The sequence below is a fragment of the Peromyscus leucopus genome, chromosome 10 (assembly GCF_004664715.2).
Source record: "Peromyscus leucopus breed LL Stock chromosome 10, UCI_PerLeu_2.1, whole genome shotgun sequence".
Classification (NCBI taxonomy): domain Eukaryota; kingdom Metazoa; phylum Chordata; class Mammalia; order Rodentia; family Cricetidae; genus Peromyscus; species Peromyscus leucopus.
In genome coordinates, this window is record NC_051071.1 from 759,188 (window position 1) to 776,053 (window position 16,866).

Here is a 16,866-nt window from a genome sequence, read left to right on the forward strand (position 1 = left end):
CCACCTCCAGAATTTTCCATCTTATACAATGGGAACCCACTGAGCATGATGGTACATGCCTTTTTTTTTCTTTATTAAGAAAATTTTTGTTCCTTTTACATACGGACCACAGAGCCCCCTCTCATTCCTCCTCCTGCTCCCTGCAACCTCCCCCTCCCTCCAACCCACTCCCCATCCCCCTCTCCGAAAAGGTAAGGCCTTCTATGGGGAGTCAGCAAAGCCTGGTACATTCAGTTGAGGTAGGTCCAACCAAGCCCCTCCCCCTGCATCAAGGCTGTGCAAGCGTCCCACCATAGGTAATGGGCTCTAGAAAGTCAGCTCATGGACCAGAGACAGATCCTGATCCCACTGCCAGGGGCCCCTTAAACAGACCAAGCCACACAACTGTTTCACTTATGCAGAGGGCCTAGTCCAGTCCCAGGCAGGCTCCACAGCTGTTGGTCTACAGTTCATGAGTTCCCACTAGCTTGGTTCAGTTGTCTCTGTAGGTTTCCCCATCATGATCTTGATGCCCCTCGCTCATAGAATCCCTCTTCCCTTTCTTCAATTGGACTCCTGGAGCTCAGCCTAGTGCTTGGCTGTGGATCTCTATATCTGCTTCCATCAGTTACTGGATGAAGGTTCTATGATGATAGTTAGGGTAGTCACCAATCTGATTATAGGGGAAGGGAAGTTCAGGCACCCTCTCCGCTATTGCTAGGAGTCTTAGCTGGGGTCATCCTTGTGGATTCCTGGGAACTTCCCTAGCACACAGTTTCTCTCTATCCCATGATGTCTCCCTCTATCATGGTATCTCTTTCATTGCTTTCCCACTCCATCCCTGTTCCAGCTTGACCATCCTATTCCCTTATGTTCTCATCCCCAATTCCCTACCCTCTATTGCCTCCCCTCACCCCAAGTTTACTCAGGAGATCTCATTTATTTCCCCTTCCCAGGGCTATCCATGCGTCCCTCTTAGGGTCCTCCTTGTTAGCTAGCTTCTCTGGAGCTGTGGGTTGTAGTCTGGTTATCCTTTGCTTTACATCTAGTATCCACTGATGAGTGAGTATATATCGTATTTGTCCTTCTGAGTCTGGGTTACCTCACTCAGGATGACAGTTTCTAGTTCCATCCATTTGCCTGCAAATTTCATGATGTCCTTGTATTTTTACTGCTGGGTGGTACATGCCTTTAGTCCCAGCACTCGGGTGGGTATCTGTGAGTTACAGACTAGTCTGGTCTACAGAGTTAGCTCCAGACGTGCATAGTGAGACCTTCCGGAGACTAGCCCCCCTCTTTCCCGCCTTAGCCTGGCCCTCTCCATTCTTCTCTCCATCTTATCTCTGGTGCAATTAGCTTCTGCTCCAACAATTTGCCATCAGCTTTAACAAAATATGTGTTTTTGCAAAAAGAATTTAAGCATGCAGAGAAACTGTAAAAATAAATTATGGCAAACACTCTGTAGCCCATCTCATTGGGCACACTAGCTGCTGATGTCTTGTTACATTTGCTTTTCCCTGCTCAGGACAGAGAGGCAGCTTCTTTGGCTCATGGTTCCAGCGGTAGGAGAGTCAAGCAGTAGGCATCATGCTGGTACCTGGTGAGGGTCCCAGCTGTGTCACTGCATGGTGGTAAAGCAGAAAGGAAACTAGGAGCTGGTCAACTGCATTAACATCTGGTCACATGGATGGCCTGGTGTCACAGTAGCCTGGTCTACTGATAACTCATCCATCTCACAGGGCCCAGTCAGTCCCAGGAGAAGTACGTCAATCCTTTCCAGGGTGGAGTCCCCATGATCCACTCATTTCCCATGGGCCTCACCTCAAGAAGCTTCCACCACCTTGGTATTATGAACTATTAACTGGGGAGCGAGCCTCCATCACAGGACAGGTCATTCGTGGGTGTCCTTGGACCCGTTTTCCTCTTTTCCTTGGAGGTCCCAGTTAGGCTCACACATATGTCTGGCCATTGTGTTTCTGCTTCCTCTGTCTTTTATTCTAGAACATTCTCTACCTTCTCTTTTGTTTTTCTTTTGTTTAATGTTACCGATGTGCTTGAAGAGTCAAGATGTTTGCTTGAGGCATGTCCTGCAGCAGGTTGGTCTGAGTCTGTAGGCTTGCATTAGCTGAGCCCCACAGGCTTCCAATACACACCCGTGTGCACCTTGCAACCATGAAAATCCCCTCGCGTGGCTCAGCATGCACCTGGAGATAGAAGGGGAAGGACATTCCTGTAGGTGGGATGGCCACACAAGAATCCACCCTTCCCAAGAGTAGCTCAGTGTACACCCACACAGAAAGGGGCATAAGGGTCCCTTTTCCATACCCAGGGGCCAGGATGTGGAGTGGCCTGCTGGACACTGGCCTCTGAGCTTATGCCAGGGCTCTGGTGATGCCTGATCCCATTTGGAGTTTGCATAATTATACTGTGTGTGCAGCAGCCAGTGGCCTGTGGGCTTCATCCGTTCTCTGACCAGGCAGGACACCAGTCTGGGGGAGGGGGGCATGTCGATGTCCTGGCACTGGGGTCCTGAGTGCCTGTTACCAGTCTGGGGGGGGCATGTCGATGTCCTGGCACTGGGGTCCTGAGTGCCTGTTACATGTGTCTGTGGATTTCCCATCCACTCCTTGTTTATCTTTTGTCCAGTTGCTTGTCCTGCCCTTGTTGATTCAGGAGGGAGCTGGAGTGTGGACTGCGTTGTCATGGCAGCTGCTGAGCGAACTGCATCTTGTCAAACACAGAGAGGAGTCACTTCTGGTTTTAGCCTGGCTGATGGGCTGGGAAGGGTGTGTGCTGGGGGTCAGCAGGGTAATGGCTTCCTGCCTGGGGCAGGCTGTTGCTGGACTCAGAGGCAGGGTGTGGTAGAGAGAGGGCCTCTGAAGAAGGAGTGTAGACCCTAGCCCTCCAGATCTGTTATTCATTTCATTACCTTGACCACCTATTGACAAGATGAGAGTCTCCTCTATCCTGTATTCAAGGCTGGCCCCAGCTCCGCCTCCCTCTGCTGACTCCTGGCCATGGGGCCCTACCCTCTGCCCCTGCCTTCTTCAGCTTCTTGTTATCATTTGAAGGTTGGTGTGATTGTCATCCCCTGGAGAGGTCCTCTGCCTCTGTGCCCTGTGTCTTCAAACAGCTGGGAGCTCACTTCCTACCCTCTCCATACTGTACTGACCATAGCAGCCTGGCGGGTTACTTACCTGTCTATCACCTGCCACGCCCCTAGCCTGTGAGTGACATGTAGGATGAGACCATGCATACCTTGCTCGTGGCACCATGCCTAGCTCCACAGGCACCCCCCTGGGGTGCCGAGAGCAGGTGTGTGTTCTGCATAGAGGAGAACTTTTGCCTCAGGGGCTCCACTGTCTGGCTTCAGGGCTGTATTCCACCGTGGCCAAGACCTCTGCATTCCTTCAGTGCCCTGGGCACTACTCCTCAGGGGAGTTGTGTGGTGGCACTGTCCCACGGTGGCATGGCTTGAGGTGTGGGGAAGCACAGGCGGGCTGGGGTTTCCTCTTGATCTGGGAGGGCTCGCGAACACCCAAAGATGGCTCTTTATGCAGGGAACCCCGGGCCAGGAGGGCAGGGACTGAAGTCAGCGGTGGCAGAGAGAATGGGATGCCCGGTAAGGTGTGAGGAGAGAGTGGTGTGGGTACTGATATCTGGCTCTGGTGCATCCAAGCCTGAAGGTCACCTTGATGAAAACAGGAAGAAGGATGCCAGGAGGGAGGGACAGGCTCCAGAGACATGCCCAGTTTCCAGCTTCTGCCCCGCTGGAGACATCTAGTCAATGTGAGTTCATGAAGTAGGGTGGCCCCATCTAGTCTGACTGCTGTCCTTAGGAGAGGAAAGGCAGATGGTAGACAGAGCCAGGAGGCCATGGTACAGCTATGGGAGTGGTAGGGCCACAGGCCAATGACAGCTCGATGACCTGTGACCAACAAGGCAGGAAGGAGTTGGGGAAAGGCCCTCCCTGGATCCCAGAGGACATGTGGTCCTGGCATCCATCAACTTGGGGCCTCTGTCTTCTGGATCTGTGGGGGAATCAATGCCTGTTATTCATGGGATTTTGTGCCAGTTGGCCTGGATATTGACAGGAACAGACAGAAAAGGCCTGCCCTGAGGGCCAGTCATGTCCCAGCATATCTTTTCCTCAACCTCCTGTACCCCAAGTGGGACACAGCCCTCATTTACAGGTGCACAGAAAGGTCCAAGGAAAGGTCACAGTGTGCTGGGTAGGAGAACGAAGTGGCAGAACTGAGGCATCTGGATGAGGATGAGGTTCGCTGCGTTGACTGAGCAGACAGCAGTGAGCCATTTCCTGGTGTGACCGTATGTGGGTCTCCCAGGGAGGCATCCAGCATCCAGCTGACTTGGGGGGGGGGGAGGGCTGTACTTGAGAGAGCGGGGCTGACATTCCTTACCAGCACCTAGGCAAGGCCTCAGGCCCCTCCGATTCTGAGTGTGTGTGTCCATGAGGAGCCACTGATGTCCTATTTACTTGAAAGTCACATTGAAAAATTTCTGCCATGTCGTAAGTGTGTCTGGTCCCCGAGTTTACTTGTTTTAAGCCACATTCAAAAGTGAAGATGTTGGTCCAGTTGGAGAATGGCTCAGCTGAAAATACAAATGCTCCAAACTCTGAACTGTCAGGGCTCCAGCACAATGCCACAAATGGAAAATTCCAACTGCAAGAATCTTCATTTTTGTGCACAGAATTATTTAAAATATGATGTCAAGTCACCTTCAGACCGCAGAAGATCAACATGAGGTAAATGAATCTGAGGTTCAGGCCAGGGTCCCTTCAATTCCATTATGCATATCAAATCTCCTGAGGTCAGGAGCACTTCTGGAAGTCTGAGAGCTTTCAGAAGTTAGAAATCAGAGACACTGGTGGTCCCAGGCATTTTGGATCATGGATTCTCAGCTGTAATCTCAACCACAGATACTGCCTTGATCAGTGGAAATCATGACGCTGGAGTGTCAAGTTGTGGGTACCTGGAAAAGAGAATAAGTGCTCCCGAGGGCGGGGCACTTCCTAAACCATCAGTAGAGCTCAAGAGAGAGGTGAGCTGGATGAGCTGCACCATGATTCCCAAACCTTTGTTTCCTCCAGCAAATGCCTCTGTCCCAGAAACCTCCAGGCACCCGTGGGTCTGAGATGGTACCTATGTGTTGTTGGGGTACAGGCTGCACAGCCTTGGGATCTGGCATGAGCCCGTATCGGGGTGCAGTGGGGTGGGGGTTCTACTGTGGGTTTATGTAAACAGTTCACTTCTTCCCTTGAAATCTTGCTTTTCGGGCTGTGTCCCCACCTCCTTCCAGGACAGCTGTGGGGGTTGGGATAGAATGTTCTGCACCGCAGGTGGCGACCCGTTCTCCCTCATGAAATCAGTTTAGTGGGTCGCAGCAGCACGCTTTACATAAGAAGTTGGACTGAATAGGAAATGGCAGAGTGCATCTCTCACAATCAGGACAAGTGTGAGCCAATTCATTACTAAGTATGGGAGACTGAGGGGGAAAAAAAACCCAAAACAACAAAGAAACAACCAGAGCCGGGCCACCTGCAATTGTCACCTTAGTTGGAAAACAGAAGTATTACAGGTGGGATTATGTTAAGAATGCTGAGACAGGAGACTGCCCAGGATCATGAGACAGAGCTCCCCCAGTGCTGTCACAGACAGTTTTACAAGAAAGAAGAGCGTAGATAGCCCCCCCCCCCCCCCCGCAAGGAAGGAAAATCACCCCAGAGGCAGAGACGGGAGTCAGGCAGTCCCAGCAGCTGGGAGGTGAGGATGGAATCTCTCCTTGAGTGTCCAGAGAAGCCTGGCCCTGGCCACACCTGAGCTTCCCCATGACCCCTCACTTGGCCTCTGGTCCCTAGAACTGTTATAGTAAGTACTTAGTCTGCAGTGGTTTGTCCTGGATGACCCAGGGCATAATGTACTCACAGCAGAACAGCCCAAGGTCACAGGCATTCACTGACAACACATTTTTTAAAAAGAAAAAGATAGCTGGGCAGTGATGGCACATGCCTTTAATTCCTGCACTCGGGGGAGACAGAGCCAGGCGGATCTCTGTGAGTTCAAAGTCAGCCTGGTCTACAGAGCGAGATCTAGGGCAGGCTCCAAAGCTACACAGAGAAACCTTGTCTCGAAAAACAAAAACAAAAAACAAACAAACAAGATATTTACTTTATGTGTATGAGTGTTTTGCTTGCATGTATGTACGTATGTGTACCATGTATACGCCTGGTGCCCACAAAGTCAGAAGAGGGTGTTGGATACCCTGAAACTAGAGTTACAGATGGTTTTGAGCTACCATGTGGGTGCTGGGAACCCAAACCCAGGTAATCTATAAGAACAGCCAGTGCTCTAAACTGACGAGACACTTCTCCAGCCCCAACAGTTGGTGAGGGTCTTCAGTGGGCTGTAGATGAGCCGTCTTCAATGGGTGTGGTGGGACCTGTTTTTTTACTCACCTTCCTCCTGGGTCCACAGGCCGCCTCACATGTCTTGCCACAGTAGCAGAGGCACAGCAGGGGTAACCAGGCTTGCACCAGGCTTGCTTGCTCAGGTTTGGAAGGGGAATGGGTCACATGGCCACTTCTGCCCATGAGCCACAGTCTAGACCAACCACATGAACTTACTTGTACAGAGTCATGGGACAGGAAAATACTTCTAATGGTGAGAGGCTGTGGATTCTAGAGGGGTGGACTCCGTGCACTGCAGGTAAATGTGTGTGTGTGTGTGTGTGTGTGTGTGTGTGTGTGTGTGTGTGCTGTTTGCAGTGTACAGGGCCATTTATATGAGCACTTTGGAAGCCATTAGTCAATGACAGAGGACACAGTGCAAGAGGTTCTGGCCCCTCTCCTCACCCTCAGGGCTTAGAGGTTTTGGGACTGCAGCTCTGTCTCTCTGAGACCTTCTGCATTAGCACAGAAGGTTCCATGGAGGGCAGGAGTGGTATCTCAGCACCTCTCCCTCACATCCCCATCCCAAATCCTCGGGAAGAAAATGGAGCACATCCTGGAGGATCTGGGATAGGGGAGTATTCTTCCCCAAAGCCCAGGCCAAGGTCCCTCATCCCTCAAGCAAACATGTCCCTCAGGATGGTGTCTGCAGATTGCACATTAGCATAAGCCAATTAGTTGGAGGTGGGGCTTCTCTTGCCCAGTCTTACCACTGAGAATGGATCAGCAGGGAGACGGTGTGTGCGTGCTACAGCTGGTAGAGAAGGCTGATGAGGCGATGAGGCGGTCGCTGTCCACTCCAGGGGCCCCATCACTCCACTGGTGAGCAGAGTACCTGATGGAGACATGGGGCTTCAGCACACGGGAGGCTTAAAAAGATGCTCTGTGGTCCATGCCATACCTTCTGTTGTCCGGCTCAGAAAGCTGGGGCTGGGGAATCTTCCAGGAAGCTGGAGCTGTGGTCCATCTTCCAGAGGGATGCTAGCCCACCGCCCCCTGTTCCCTCCAACACCAAGGTACACGGGGCAGGATGCGGAGACATAACTCCACCCACAGCCGAGACTCAGCTCTAAGGCTGGGGGATTTCTTTCTCTCCTCTCTTCCTTCTCTTTCCTCGAAGCCTCTCCTTCAGGGTCTCATCGCTACCCCCAGGGGTGGGCAGCACCGATTCCCCAGGGCCCAGACTCCACAGGAAGGTGACCTGTGGTAACCTTTGCCTCCTTCCCTCCCTGCTGTTCCTGTTCCAAGGCCACCAGCCAGTTATTCCTATGATAGGAGGAGATGCAGACAGAGGATAGAAAGTGAATATCAGATCGTGGGACCTTTACATCATTTAGATCAGTGAGCACCAGGCATGTGGGGACGATGGGCAGGCCCAGCTTATCCTGTAGCATCCCTGGGATAGCCTGTCCACAGGGCACTGGCCTCACCATGCCCAGGGTATCACTCTTTCCACTTGGCATTCCTTGTATGCAGGGCACCAGAGGCCAGCCTCACTATGCCTAAGGTATTTCTTTTTCCACTTGGCATTCCCTATCTCTCAACAGTCCAATAGCTCTGGAAGGCAGGGCTGTAAACATTCATGTGTGCCCCTTGGTGGTGCTGTTAGGGCATCTGGGAACACTGGTTCAGGCTGTGACCCCTACTACATGGAGCCCCAAGGAGGGTTGTAAGCTCACTGCCCCTGGCACAAACCTGGAGGGCTAGCAGTGGTACCACCCTGCCAGTGCCTTGTCAGAGCTCCCTTTCCGGATGCTGGGAAACAGGTGCATCTCTGGAGCAGCAGTGTGGCAGGATGCTATTTCAGTGTTCCAGGAAGGGCTTGGCCCTGCCCTGCCTTGGCCTTGGGGGTGGTTGTTGCCGCGTGACTCTCTGGCATGTCATTGGGAGATGTGTCAGCCACAAAGGCCAGAGAGGCTCTCCACTCTCCCAGCTGCCACCTGAAGCCTCCACACTGCCGAGCCCAGCCTTGGAAGGAGAGCTACTGGTACTTCGGGAGGAGGCCTCTCCATGGGGATGCCTGGAGGAGGGTCAGGTAAAGCTTAGAATAGCTTTGTGTTCACACCAGCCAGCCAGGGAGGAGGACTCAGCTTCTAGCTAGAAGGAAAAATCTTGAGGCCCATGGTTGAGCTTGGAGGGTGGAGCCCAAGCGAAGGTGGTGCTATCCAGCTTGGTGTCATGTCATTATGGTGAAAACCACCACCTAGAGGTGTCAATCATATATAGACTTCGGGGACTTTCACAAACAGTATGTGGGGTTAGGGGCGTGACCCTATATTATAGATGAAGAAACTGAGGTTCACAGGAAGGAAGGCCAGCAGGGACTGGACTCCAGCGCCTCTGGCCTATGTTTGGGGTGGAATTGCTGGGCAGTGGGCTCTCTGTACCTGCTCCCTCCTTCTTCCACTTTGGTCTCCTCTCATTCATTCTTTTCTTTAAAACAGGCTTTGAAAGGGGTCTTGCCGTTCCCCGGGGGACATTTAGCAATGTCTGGAAGCAATTGGGATGGTCACAGCTGGTGAAGGGATAGCTAGTATGTGGGAGGAGGGGTCAAGGGCCACTGCGACTGTCCTATGGTATACAGGCCCCACTGTATTGACAATTACACCAAGGGAGCCAGTCAATAAGGAATAGAATACGAATGTCCCTTCTTCTGGTATGGGCATGGAGAATGTGGCATGCTATGCCCCTGAGATAAGAGCATAAAGTCTAGGAGGCTGTGTGTTGGTAGGATGGCCTGCAGGGTGAGCATGGGACAGGTCTGGGGGCCCAGAGAGAGGGGTGATGGCTAAGGAGCTGGACCCAGAGCAGAGGACTGAGATGGCCCAGGGTTGTACAGGCTTTCAGGGTAGCCAGCTCTGGCCAGGCTTCTGCCTCTACTCACAATGCTGCCATCAGAAAGAGGCATCATGCCTAGCAGGTCTCTAGGGAGTAGGATCCAGGTGTCCCTCTCTGGCATCTCTGCCTGACCAGCAGGGTCTTTCCAGCAGCAAGGACCATAGCCCACATCCTTGTGCCCTGAATATCGGTACAAACAACACACACTTGACATTCATCTTAGGGTTTCTATTGCTTCAACGGAACACCATGACCACAAAGCAAGTTGGAAAAGAAAGAGCTTATTTAGTTTTCACTTCCACAGCACTGTTTATCATCAGGAAGTCAGAACCTGGAGGCAGGAGCTGATGCAGAGGCCATGGATGGGTGCTGCTTACTGGCTTGTTCCCCATGGCTTGCTCAGCCTGCTTTCTTTCTTTTTTCTTTCCTTCCTTCTTTCCTTCCTTCCTTTCTTTTCTTTTCTTTTTTTTTTTGGGGGGGAGGGGTTTTGAGACAGGGCTTCTCTGTGTAGCTTTTGCACCTTTCCTCCAGCCCACTCTGTAGCCCAGGCTGTCCTCGAACTCACAGAGATCTGCCTGCCTCTGCCTCCCGAGTACTGGGATTAAAGGTGTGCACCACCACCACCCAGCTATCAGCCTGTTTTCTTATAGAATCCAGAACCACCAGCCCAGGGATGACACTACCCACAATGGGCTGGGCCCTCCTCTATCAATTGCCAATTAAGAAAATGCCCTACAGTCTGATCTTATGGACGCATTTTCTCAATTGAGGTTCCTTCCTTTCAGATAACTCTAGCTTATGCCGAGATGACATAAAGTCATTTTTGCACAATATTGTACCCCCAAAAAGAAGAGCAGTGGCTACTCACTAGATGCCTGAGGAAGGAGTGCTCACTGCTGGCCTCAGTCTGGCTGGATTAGGGCTGGTGGCTGGGTCCTTAGCCCCTTATTTCCCTGCTATTCTGGAGATACTGTGGATGCTGGAGCTGGGGACATATGCACATGTCCATTTCCTAAATGGCTGTCTCCTCAGTGGGGAGCCGATGCCTTTGGCTCACCCATGGCAAAGAGCAGACAGTAATAGCAAGAACACAGCACCACATCCCACCCCGGGACAACTGCAAACCACACCGAGACTCCTCAGAGGAAGCATCCGGGAGAAGACTGCGGAGAGCTGGCATCTGCCGAGGCACTCGGTGGCAGGGTAGATGCTGTTCTATTTATGGAAAATTATAGAAAGAGCTGAAATGTAAAGGCTAAGATAAAAAACCAGGATAAATATTCATTATCTTGGATTGGACAAGTTTCTTAGAAATGACTCCAAGAACATGAACTACAGAAGACAAAACCAGAGAAATCAGGTTTCATCAGAGCTGAAACCCTTTGTGCTGCTAAGAGCGTTATGAAGAAGTGAGGTGCGGTTTGGAGGATGACAGGGGACCCTCCGGTCACAGGTGTGATGGGAAACTTGCGGCTGGAGTAGATACACAGCTCTCAAAACAGTCACAGCTTGACAGGCAGCTCAAAGCTGGACGGAGAAGCCTATGTCTCCAAGGAAGACATCTGAACATATTTAACATTGCCAAACAGGGACAGGCCAATCAAAAGGAGGTAGCGCCTCACCTCCACCAGGATGTCAAAAATAAGGGGTTGGGGCCCCCCAGGTTTGGACGTGAAAGTGGAGCTTAGGAGCCAGCTGAGAAGAGACCATGTCCTGAAGCAATTTGAGCTGCATAAATCCCTTCCTCAGAGCTCTGCAGGCACTCTGAACATTGACTGTGAAGGCCAGGACGGGTATGGCTTCTACATCAGGAGAGGACATCACTGTGTATTCTCACCGTACTATGGCAGCTAGAATCAGAATGGCCATTAACAGGAAGTCATGCCCCTCGACTCTTGCTGCTCTTTGGGTGTCTAACAAGAGTGAACTCATGTAATTACAAGGTATTTTTGTCTCTATGTCTCCGGAAACTGGCCTGGCCAGGACTGGTCAGGCTGGCAGACTCTGATGGAGTGTTGGCGCAGCCTGTCCACCCTTTATCAGCCCCGTGCGCTGTGACTGGACCCTGCTGGCACGAGCAAGTTGCCCGGAAGCCTGCTTCTTAGGCATGGCCTGTCACAACCTCAGCCCAGTGATGGGTCAGCTTTTTAGGTTCCCAGCCAGCAGTTCCGATCTCAGCTTTAATTAGTTGTTCAGGAAATGCCTTCCCAACACCAGCCTTCCTTGGACCCACTGAGGAGGACATGAGAAGAGCCAAGAAGTCGAGGGGAAGGAGCCAGAGGAGCAGGGCATCAGCTCCTTCAGGGAGGCACCAAGGCCCACCCCTGCCGGCTGGTCTTATGCTGTATGGCCTTGCTGGGTTGCAGAACCCCTCTGAGCATTATATCCCTTAGATGACCTATAGGTGACAATGCCTCTTAACACTGCTAGTTGGTGGCAAGCCAAGTTGAATGCCAACTGAGTGCTCACACCTAGCAGGCACATTTGGAAACTGGGGTGTCATCACATGACCTGAACGAGCCTGCACCACTTTGCTCCAATCCAGTGCATTTATTTGTTTACACACCAGTTCTCATGTAGACCAGGCTGGCCTCAAACTTGCCATGTATCAGAAGGTGACCTAGAACTCCTGATCCTCCTGAGTGCGAGGATTTACAGGTGCATGCACCACACCCGATTTATGCAGTGCTGGGGGTCGTACCCAGGGATTCATGCATATTAGCGGAGCGCTCAATCAACTGAGTTACCTCTCTAACCCTGAGCTGATGATTTTAGTGCTATGGATTCAGGTACACCCTGGGTTGGGGCCCCTTATGCCCTCATCACTTTGTGTTGGACTCAAAGTCAAGGCTTCCAGGACCCTTTGGACTGCATGAAGGCTTACAGTTGTTCTACTATCCCCACCAGGCTGGGTGGTGTCCGCTAGTCACCCATCTACAGAGGCCTAGTGGGGAGTTGGGGGCAATGGAATTATAGCCAGGATATACCTGTTGGCAGGTCCCACTCTAGAATAAGCCCATCTGGGGAAACAGAGCTGGTTTAATCAGATGTCGGCAGCCCTGGGCTAGGTTGTGGTGGAATGACCCAGGACTGGGCCTGGCTGTTAGGAGATGATTGATTGCCCCAGAGGCACTTCCTGTTTCCTATTAGATTTGAGGAGCATCTGTGGGCATCTGCTGCTGCTGCTGCTGCTGCAGCACAAGGTGGTGTGACAATGGGACACACTGGGCAGAAGCCACCACAGACTTTCTGCATGGCTTGGACACTGATGAGCTGGGTGGGGGCAGATGCCCATATGTCCCTGACAGTCTGCATGCTACCGTAAGAGCAGGTGCCCTTGGTCCTGAAAGGCTGATTCGTCTGGCGATGAAATGCCCTCCTGCAGGGATAAGGGTGGCTGGCAATGTTGATCAAACTGCTTCAGGCTGCAAGAGTCAGGCCTTATTGAAGCCAGTGTTCACTGGAAGCCATGGTCAGCTGGAGCATCTGAGGCTGCCTCTCAGCTGTGTTCTTCCCAGATCTTGCCTCTGGAAAAGACAGTCTCCATTATCTCCTCCCTCCCTCCCCATCAACCCCTATCATGGGCCAGCGCTGTGTAGCCAACATCATGTGGACATTCCCATGAGTGACAGTGGGTGGGTCACAAGGGTGCTTTTGGCTCTGCTACTTCCAATGTTGCCCATCCCACAGGTGGTGTGTATGATTCCTGTGGCTCTGCCACAAGGTGCTACAGACAGGGTGACTCAGGAAACACTGGTGTGCGGCCCCGTAGTCCTGGAGGCTGGAGGCTGAGATCTGGGTGTGGGCGGCTGGGAAGGGCATCTGCAATAGGGCTCTTGGGGGAGACTGAGTGGGTGGAGACAGTGGGTGCATGGGATCATTTGTGTGTAGCTCCATGGTGTGTGAAGGTGGGAGGATCTGCTGCAGGGGGCTGGCCTGAGTGCGGCTGCTGTGGACAAGGGATGGGGATACCATGGTTGGAGGACTGTAACGATGCTGTGTGGACCCTGGGCATTGTTGTTATGGAACCCAGCTGTGCGTGGCTGGAAGACAGCTATTGGAGCTCTACTGACTTCTAGGAATTATTTCATTAGGGCAAGGAAGCCGCAGGGTATGAATCCAGTACCCTAAATCTTCTGGGGAGCCCAAACCCTTTTCAGTGAAGCAGCACCTAGGTCTTGTGTTTGCCCATCATGTGTCTTAGGGACACATCCAGCCACAGATGCCCCTGGTACAGAATCCTGGCACAGTTCCCAGTGACTTGATTTGAAGAAAAGACAGACACATGGACAGACAGAAATGCTGGGTTCAAGTGGGCTGAGCTTTCTCATGGAGAAATCTCAGCTCCCCAGAAGCTCAGCATGTTTATTACGTAGAGTTGGAGAGGCAGGGTTATTATGCATGGATGAACCAGGAGGCAGAGGCTTCAGCTAATCTCAAAGGAGGAGTCTCTGTAGGGAGCAGTTTCCAGGCTGTAAGTATCTGGGGGATAGAAAGCTATGGTGGACATTTTCTGCACACGCTATCGACATTTTCACTTGGACCAGGAGGGGAAAGTTCTGCCGTATTCCCCGGGGCTGAGGCTTTTTCTCTGGCATGGCTGTGCCTATGTTAACAATACAGATTCACTCAGGACTTCCCATGCTCAGGGCTTCCTCTGGCCCCTACAACCTGGGGGATTTGTTACAATTGCCAGAGACCTTGCACACTCCTTACCCCATCCCTGAGCATCCACACACAATGGCGGCGTGCTGTTCATGTCCTGCAACACAGATTAAGCTGCCTTCTGCAGGTTGTCATGGATTTGGCTGTGTCCAAGCCTCCTTCAGAGTCCCCAAGGCCCTGGGACACTGGTTGGCATCACAAGCCCCTGGAAGGACATGGGTATGGTGGCAGAAGTGGGGTGGGCCCAGACAGGACAGTTGAGGACAGCCACCCACAGGGCCATGCAGTGGTCCAGACCAGCATGGAAAGTGTACTTGCTTCTGTTCCAGGAGGTGCTGCCCAGCTCCGGAGCCTCCGGCCCACGTCACTTTCAGAGGCCTTTCTACCCACTGCAGGTTCACCATGCTGCTGCGTTTACTGTCCACCTAGAGTGTCCTCCCTGGTCATTGTCTCAGAACCATCTATCCGAAAGGGGAAGATGGACATCCCATCACTCTCAGGATCAACCAGAGCCATGGGACCAAGGAAATTCCTGGTCACCAAAAACTTGCTTCACATCTTTAGAACACAGAAAATTCAGAAACCCTGTACCAGCTGTTGGTGTAATACACACAGCAGCTGGAAGGCTCTCCAAAGCTACCTTGGCTGCTAGAGTGTGACAGCCATGAAGAACCCTCGCCTGGGCTCACCCACCTCATCTACCCCTCTTCCTACCCTGGGAAATAGAAAATATAATCAACACGGGCTTCTGGCCTCCGGCCAGGTCACAGCCCCTGTTCAGGGGTTCAGGGACCACTGGTGCTGAGACGAGGATGGAACAAAGTATGGGGGTCAGGCCATGAGGGGGAATAGATCATTTGAAAGGCTCAGGGATTTCAGCATGGCCATCCAGGCGGTGAGACAGCAGGTTAATTGCCCCACAGCTCATGCGCCGGATGTGGTCCCCTCCCGCCACGTGCGGATGTGGTGTTAGGCTGGAATGTCTGTCTCTGCTAGTAATTTCCAGACCAGCATCGGACCCACACTGAGTCTTTCTCCTAGCTGGGACCACCCCCAGCCTCCACCTCCTTTTCTGTATGAGGTGTTTGGCCATTTCTGGTGAGGTGGGGTCCACATTGGAGCATGTCCAGGGCCAGGACCTTTGGTCTTGCTCACTGTGGTCTTCCAAGGCCCAGTGTAGTTCATTGCACAGGATAGGGTCAGGGGACTGAAGGGAGGAAGAGGCAGGTGCTGCTGATGTCCTTAGGGTCACAGCACTGGCCCTGCGGTCCTGACTTACTGAGGGAAGTCGACAGTTCTTTGTTGAGTTCCCAATGACTTAGATCATGGAAGGATGGGCCGAGGACTCTGGAACGGGGATGGCGAGGCGGAGCTTTTAGACACCAGCCCTGCTTGGCTGGGATCATGGTGGAGGGGCTGGAGTAAACATACACACATGTGACCCATGGTGCCACCTCCAGGTTCGACGATAAGGGACTTCAGGGCTTTCAGAACCTAGAATGTTCACTCTAGCCTTTTAAGGAATGTGTGTGGGCCCTGCTGCAGACGTTGCAGTCCCTTGGGAGATGGTTTTCCTCTTTCTATAGCCCCTCCCCGACCCAGCCTATGGCAACTCTGGCCTCTGAGCCCAGAAGGGAGCTCTGTTCCCAGCTGCCACCCCTGTCAGGCAACACAGGGTCCTTCTCTAAGTCGGTGGGACCTTCAGAACTCCTTAGACTAGCTCCAATTTGAAGGTGTAAAAACAAGCTTTGAGAGCCTGGCGGTTTCTCCAATATCATGCAGCCAGCCCTGTAGTGGCTCCGTCTTGGGTCCTCCAGGCTCTGAGGCAGGTGCCCAGCCTGAGTCCAGCTGCGGGGACAAGAGGTGTGGATTGCAGTGAATTCCTATGGTTGCTGTCCCCACACATGGCGTTAATGTCGATGGTCCCTGAGACCTGTTTTCTTTACCCCACCAAGGCTCCCTGGTGCTGAGGGCTCATTGTCACAGGGCTTAAGTATAAGTAGTCACAGCCTGGTGTGACTGATCCCTACCACTTGAGTTGACGCTTTCTGTTATTATCACAGTAAGAGATTGTTAACCACCTATTAGAGCCGATTTAGAAATTATCCTGCACATTTGTGTTTAGGTATTGGGTGTAGCGGTTTCTTTTGACTGACAGAAAGGGCAGGGTTCGCAGCATGGCTTTTTCCCATTGTCACATCTTGCAATGCTGTAATGTGCACATTAGGTTTGCTGGGACAGCATTGACGGGCACCATGAACAAGTCCATGGCTGCATCAGGGTCCACGCTAGTTTTGTAGGCTCTGTGGGTTTGGACAGATGCAAAGAGAGCCTCCACCATTCCAGTGTCATCAGAGGACTCTCAGAGTTCCCCAGTTCATTCCTCTCTCTCAACCCTAAACTGGCTATATACAGACCAGGTTGATCTTGAACTCACGGAGATCGCCTTGCGTGTGCCTCAAGTGCTTGCATTAGAGGCGTCGTGCACCATCTCACCCAGCAGCCACTCAGCAGCTGTCACCAGGTTTGCCTTTTCCAGAAAGCCATAGTGGAAATCATGGGCTGCAGCATTTCCAGATTGGCTGCTTTCCCTTGGTGACATGTGTTTAATGTCCCTCCGTTGCTTAATGTCCCTCTTCAGGGATCAGCATCCAGTTCTGCTTAATGTGAAGTCACCTACTACGCCCAAGAGTTTCTCCAAGCCCCTCCTGGAGGCATACAAAAGACTTCTGCCTCCTCTCAATCCCTCAAGTCCATCATGACAGGCTTTGAGTCAGGGCCTCAGAGGCTGTGATAACTCTCACTCGGCTTGCCACCAATGAGTGCTAAGAGGCATTGTCACCTGTAGGCCTTCCTTGTCTGGGGCAGTTGACAGACAGATGGCAGTGACCCTCTAGTATGCAGGCGCAGGCGCC

The 16,866-nt window shown here is 52.3% G+C and overlaps 1 protein-coding gene across 28 annotated transcripts in view; it reads left to right on the forward strand.

Annotated features, from left to right (window-relative positions):
* Positions 1–16,866, forward strand: part of Ablim2 (actin binding LIM protein family member 2) — a 125,650-nt gene that overhangs the window by 20,108 nt on the left and 88,676 nt on the right. For 5 of the 28 annotated variants that reach the window (XM_028882302.2, XM_028882306.2, XM_028882316.2 and 2 more), the window contains exon 1: positions 8,335–8,483. The exons of 7 other annotated variants lie outside the window; for them this stretch is intronic. In XM_028882302.2, the coding sequence (XP_028738135.1) occupies positions 8,459–8,483 (25 nt within the window). In that variant the 5' untranslated portion in view covers positions 8,335–8,458. Of the gene's footprint in view, positions 1–8,329; positions 8,484–16,866 lie in introns of those variants that run through there. 16 more of the 28 variants (XM_028882303.2, XM_028882312.2, XM_028882320.2 and 13 more) reach the window with 9 other exon arrangements.